Source organism: Lycium ferocissimum, chromosome 6, assembly GCF_029784015.1.
Source record: "Lycium ferocissimum isolate CSIRO_LF1 chromosome 6, AGI_CSIRO_Lferr_CH_V1, whole genome shotgun sequence".
Taxonomy (NCBI): domain Eukaryota; kingdom Viridiplantae; phylum Streptophyta; class Magnoliopsida; order Solanales; family Solanaceae; genus Lycium; species Lycium ferocissimum.
Window position 1 is genome coordinate 38,254,171 of NC_081347.1, and position 6,923 is coordinate 38,261,093.

The 6,923-nt window shown below is 38.8% G+C and overlaps 1 protein-coding gene across 1 annotated transcript; it reads left to right on the forward strand.

Moving 5' to 3' along the window:
• Positions 1–202: 202 nt before the first annotated feature.
• Positions 203–742, forward strand: LOC132061297 (uncharacterized). Its single transcript, XM_059454139.1, has 2 exons — positions 203–588; positions 673–742. The coding sequence occupies exons 1-2, from the start codon at positions 203–205 to the stop codon at positions 740–742; spliced, it is 456 nt and encodes a 151-aa protein (XP_059310122.1).
• Positions 743–6,923: the final 6,181 nt, after the last annotated feature.

Genomic DNA, 6,923 nt, shown 5'->3' on the forward strand with positions numbered 1-6,923 from the left:
ATTGCTGAAAGATTATGATGTTGATATTTTGTACCATCCAGGGAAAGCGAACGTGGTAGCAGATGCCCTCAGTCGCAAATCTATAGGTAGCTTAGCATACCTATAGGCTGGAAAAAGAGAGCTGGCTCATGAGCTTCTTCAGCTAGCCAATTTGCGGGTCAGAGTTATAGATTCAGGGGATGCTAGAGTTACTATTCAGACTATGGCAATATCATCCTTAGTAGCCGAGGTGAAAAGGCGCCAGTATGAAGACCCTTCATTGACTCATTACAAGGATACAACTCCGCAAAAGAAGAAATCACCATTCGGGCTTACTGGAGAGGGAGTCCTCAGGTATCAAGGTAGGTTGTATGTTCTTGATGTTGCGGGGTTACGTCAAAAGATTATGGCGGAGGCTCATTGCTCCCGCTATTCTATCCATCCTGGGTCAACAAAGATGTATCGCGACATTAAAGAAGTTTATTGGTGGGATGTAATGAAGAAGGATATAGCGGAGTTCGTGGCCCAGTGTCCCAACTGTCAACAGGTGAAAATTGAAAATCAGAAGCCTGATGGATTATTACAGGCTATGGAGATCCCGAATTGGAAGTGAGAAGTAGTTAATATGGATTTCATCTCGGGCTTATGCCGATCTCAGCGTAAGTTTAATTCTATATGGGTAATTGTTGATAGATTGACAAAATCAGCACATTTTTCACCTGTCAGGACTACTTACACTGCCGAGGATTATGTAAAGCTTTAGGTTAAGGAGATAGTCTAACTTGATGGTGTTCCTGTATCCATTATCTCTGATAGGGGTATGCAGTTTGAGGCTAATTTTTGGAGATCGTTTCAGGAGGGTTTAGGGACTCAAGTGAACCTTAGCACAGTATTTCACCCTCAGACAGATGGACAGGCTGAGCGTACCATTCAGACCCTTGAAGATATGTTAAGGCATGTGTGCTGGATTTTGAGGGAAATTGGGATGATCACTTGCCTCTTATTGAGTTTGTGTACAATAATAGATACCACTCCAGTATTCAGATGGCCCCGTATGAAGCTTTATATGAGCGAAATTGCAGATCACCAATTGGATGGTGTGAAGTGGGAGAGACGAATTAGTAGGACTAGACTTAATCTAGCAAGCGGTGGATAAAGTTAAGCGTATTCAAGATCGATTATTAACAGCCTAAAGTCGACAGAAGTCTTACGCGAATAATCGCCGACGAGACTTGGAGTTCCAAGTTAATGATTGGGTGTTCCTAAAGGTGTCACTAATGAAAGGCATCATGAGATTTGGTAAAAAGGGTAATCTTAGCCCTTGATATATTGGGCCTTATAGGATTATTCGTAGAGTGGGCAAGGTAGCTTATGAGTTGGATCTACCTTCCAACTTAGAGTCTGTACACCCAGTCTTCCATGTATCCATGCTCCGTAAGTGTGTTGGAGATCCTTCGAGAGTTATGCCCATCGATAATGTTCAGGTTACCGAACAATTATCGTATGAAGAGGTTCCCATTGCAATCCTGGATAGACAAGTTCGGAGGCTAAGAACTAAAGATGTAGCCTTAGTGAAGTTCTTTGGAGAAACGATAATAAGGAAGAAATGACTTGGGAGGCTGAGGAAGATATGAAGTCCAGATACCCACACTTGTTTCCACTCCCAGAAGATATTCAGACAGAGATGTCATTGTCTTCAGGTGCGTAACGCTTTCCTTCTTATAGTTCCTTGGTCGTGTGGGGCCATTATTGTCGTTGTTGTGTAGCCCAGTGAGGCACTGTATATTTTGGGTTATTGTGACAGGATGGTAGTGGTACAAATACAGGGGAAACTCTGACAAAATTTTCGTAGAATTCCTAAGAGTTTAACATTTGGGGACGAATTTTTCTAAGGGGGGAGGAATGTTACACCTCGTAGTTCGGTACGTTAAGATTCGTTAGGTGTTAGCTACCTAATCGTGGATACTAGAGTACCTTCTAGAGTATATGAGATTATATGCGCCTACTTTATGATTATGAGAGTTTAAGTTCATATAATAAGTTAGCGAAGCATTGGAGGGCGAGTGGATTAAGGAAATTAAGTTGTTGGAACTTTGGAGAAAAGATGGGGGACAATTTTGGTCCAACTTGGAGAAGGAATATCTTTTAGTATATGAAGAGTTTTGAGGTAAAGCCAAAGCCTAAATTGAAGTTCATGAAGTCTAGTTTCCAATGCAACACACCGTGCATCAATCCGACATTGGAGTAAAACGTTGTGAGAATTTTAAGATGGGCTATCAAAGTAGGGAATTAACCTGTGCGAACGGGCTAGAAGGTGGCGCGAACGCGCAGAGGGGGACCCAACAACTCAGCGCGAATGCACCAGGAGGCAGCGCGATCGCGCTGAGAAAATTTTAAGTCGGTCCAGGCAGATTCTGGAACTCTATATGAGGGGGGGGGGGGGCTTACCCCCTTTTCTTCATCAAAAACACACCAGAAATCCCCCAAATATTCTAAAAAATTCCCACAACTTCCCAATATCAAATTTTAGCCCGAATTAAGTATAATCTTCGAATTAAGGTTCAGACAGCGTATAGTTGCGATTATAATATCGTATTGCGGTGAATTTTGGCTGGAATTCAAGGTGGAAAGTGAAGATAATGAGGTTCTAGCAGTGGTAAGGTACGAATCTTCCTTTATCTATATTAATTTAGGTGTATTTACAAAGGTAGAACTATTAAATGATCGTATACCAAATTTGTTGGTTGAGAAAATTGAATAAATATCGTGTGGGATGTTTTATGGAATACTTCGGTATTGATGATGTTGTTATTGGCGTTGGTGTTGTTGTTGTATTATTTTGTTAGTATTATGATTTCAAGGTTAGGGATATAAACAGGAGAGATGCAGCCCGAATTTCGGCAGATTCTAAAGGGGTTTAATTTGAAGGTTTAAGATAAGCATGTGACGATAAGACTAACAATAATATGATTTCTCTTGAATGTAGATTTACTAGCTCAGGAGAATAACGTTCAGTAATAGAAGACCGAAAAGGTATGTTAAGGCTGTTCCTTCTTTTCTTGGCATGTTTCTGTATATGGTAAGAGCGTGATAAACCTTATGACTCGAGATTTGTCAAAGTAGAGCTTGTCATATTGTTGTCTAGTTTTTGAGTGTTATGTTATTCTTTCTGAGGGGCCACATCCCTTCCTATTTCCTGGAGTTCATAGAGAGACAGAAGAGACATGTTACAGAGTCGGTACTTTTTAGCACATGCACGATATACATATATTTACATTTTGTATTACCTGGCCTATGAGCCGCGGAGTTATTACCTGGCCTATGAGCCACGGAGTTATTACCTAGCCTATGAGCCACGGAGTTATTACCTGGCCTATAAGCCGCGGAGTTATTACCTGGCCTATGAGCCACGGAGTTATTGCCTGGACTATGAGCCACGGAGTTATTGCCTAGCCTATGAGCCACGAAGTTATTACCTGACCTACGGGTCATGGAGTTGAATATACCTGACCTATGAGTCATGGAGTTATCTATGCCTGACCCTCGGGTCACAGAGTTATATTTATAGAGTTGTGTTATCTTGCCTCAGATGAATGGCAACCTAGGTAGAGTACTTCCAGATGTTTTCGTGAAATATCCAGAGTACAGCTTGTTACTTTATTTCTGCCGTTACCTTGTCTTACATATTCGATACATTATTCGTATAGACGTCCCTTTGTCTAGAGGCGCTGCATTCATGCCTGCAGGTACTGATCGATAGGCGGATGGACCTCCCGAGTACGCGTAATCATATATCAGCTGATCGGTGAGCTCCCTTTCTGTTTGGAGTTGCTAGGTCCTTTGGAGTTTTCCTTTTTGACTCCAGATTGTATGGTACAGTCACACATATCCCTAGAATCTTGTAGACGAGTCCTGTAAATAGTATGTCAGTGTGATAGCCTTGTCGGCCTGTGTAAGTCTGTTGGATCTTTGTTGGTTTTGTACGATTAAAGCTGCCTCCTCGGCTTGCTCAGTTATATATATATTTTTTGGGTGTGCGCCCAATTCAGACGAGATGGTCAGTATTTTTATATATCTCTAGATTAGACATTATCAGTTTAAGTTGGGGTTCACTCCCCAGAGTTTGTATTTAGAGTGGCTCGCTCAGGCCTAGTTTGGCTTCGGGTGCCGGTCACGTCACTCTGGAATTGGGGCGTGACATTAATGCCCTTGTCCTTGTTATGCATTTACCAATTTGTAAACCTATCTGTGTTGAAATCACTGTTCGAGCTCATCTCATTGGTTGGACCTCCATAGCTACTGGTAAGTTCTGCATCTTCCTTTCTGCTTGTGTCACTACGGCGATTTTCCTTTTTCCAATGGTGTTGTTGTTGATTCTGTTGTACATTTACCTCTCCTTCTCATTGTAACTTTGAATTACATAGATTATATATTTGTCTATTTGAATGAGCACCATATGATGCTAATACCACAAATAAAACATCTATCCAATCTATTTGTTCAAAGTTATAACTGAGAATTTGAGTATAAGTGTTATGTATGTGATTTCCTTGAGATTCTTTGATGGTTATGTCCACAGTATGAATGTATGTGTCTTCTACTTATTTCTTGATGATTTTGTTCTGCATTTTGATCCTTGTATCCTCTGAGTTGTATAGATTAGATACCAGCAAAAAAATACACAAAGTTAATAAAAAAATACCACCATGTTCTCCTCCAAATGGATTTGAACATGATAATAGGTTTCCTTCCCTTGTCCTTTCTCCACATTTCCAACCTGTACCCCCTCAATTCCTCCATTTCCTCAATCATATTGTAGTCCTTATTCTCAAATAAGGAATCTGGGTCTTTTTACTATTGAGAATCTTCCTACACATTGATGGCAATTCCTAAAAATTGTGACACTGCAAAGAGGCTTCCTCAAAGGCCTTCTTAGCCAAGGCATCTGCCAATTTATTCCCGTCTCTTAGAATATGACTGAAAGAAACAGTCATAGCATTTCTTATCTCCAAAATATCTTCAATCATTTTACCCCCTCAATTCTTAATTCTGCATATTCAATTTGCATTAGTGCAATTTTTTGAGTTAATCATAATTAATCAAGTACTTAACTGTGGTTAATTTCATAAATTGCTCACTAAATGGTTAATTGGGGCCATAATTGAAATAATCAATTGTTGGCTAATTTTGGCCTTAATTGAAATAGCTAATTTCCGTGGCTTGAAGTTAATTAAGGGAATTATTGCAGAATTAGCCTTTAATTGTTTGGTTAAGTTTAAATCTAGCCTTAATTGAAATAGCCAAATTCATGGTTTAAGTCAATTGAGGTCATTATTGCAAAAACTAGTCTTCGATTGTTTAATTGGGCTAATTATGGCCATAATTGAAATGACTAATTTCATGGTTTAAAGTCAATTGAGCCTATATTTGCAGCTTAAGCCCATTAGCACATTAACCACGTTCATTAGTTTGGTTAATTAGTTAATTAATTCATATCTGGCTATTAGTTAAAGAATTTAATTCATTCATTATCTTAGTTATGACGATTTATTAAATTGAGTACTTTAAGTCTTCCAATATACATACATATACCTGAATATACATGTGTATACATGTATATCAGGTAATACACATGTATATTCGGGTATATATATGTATATAGTTGCCCCCTCTTTATTCCTTTTATTTCAGGACCGAGCCCAGTCCATTTAAAAGACTGACCCGGCCCAACTGCTCACTAAAGGGGTAAACATCCCTTATTCCCTTCATTTCAGTACCAAACGACCCTTTATGGAGAGAAGAGGGTACCCACCCTCAAAAAAACCCTAGTCGCCTCTCTCTTTCACTCTCTCTCCTCTCTCTCGTGACGTCACAACGCCGGAAATGGCAAAAAGGAAGGGCCAGCATGGTTCCTTAGCTGTGGTATGGCCGAGAATGGCAATAGCATTAATTGCTCTGCCATTTCTCAACCATTTCCACCCAAGTCTAAAACAAACACGGTATACTCCCTCCTTTATCTTCACTTTTCTGTGTTTGCAACAGTCCTTGACTGAATTTTCTTAATGTGTTTTGTTGTGTTGTGATTTTGAAACCACAATTTCTATTAGTTCATGGAGAACAATGCGGATTGACCTCATTTGGGTCAAATCTGACCTTTGCTTGCTTGTTTACCTTGTTTCTCAACTGTTGGATTAGGATTTGAGAGAAGAAATTCTCAGAAATTGCAAAGTCCCACATCGATTGGGAATTAGGGTTTATGCCAAACATTTGATATATGGGGAAAGCTTGATAAAAAAAAAATTGAGCTTAAAACATTCGATTAAACTAGGGTTAGCAATTATTGCTTAAAATCTTGACCTAATCGAATACTACTCTAAAATTTGTTCTATTTTGTGTTGGTGGTTGAGTTTTGGTGTGGAGGAACAAGGAAATCTTCTCAAGTCCATTCTCAATTCAAGGTTGCACAAAAGAAAGGTAAAGCCCTTCCTTTTAGTCTTTTTATTTGATTTTTTGTTGTTTCTTGTTGTTCTGTTGTGTATTAAATTTTATTGTTAGCTAATGTTAGCAGTAAGCATGATTAGGTATAAATTAGATTAGTATGCTTATGTTGTTTTAGATAAAATTGTTGCAGAATGCTTAATGTTAGTAGTAAGCATGAATAGGGTGTAAATTAGATTAGTATGCTTATAGTAAATATTATTGTTGAATGACTATCTAGATAGTTTGTTTGTTGATAGTTGGTTTACATATGGATTATAGCATTTAGTTGCCTTTGTTAGCTAGTTAACTTTTTGCTGATGGTTGTTTGAGCATGATTAAATGTGTTATGTGTTGTTGCTAAATGAAATAACTTGGTCAGCCAATAGCTTTTTAACATGACTGTCCGTGTTCACTTTTTTTACTGTCATGTGCCAAAGGTGAATTATTGTTGTTTACAATTTTTT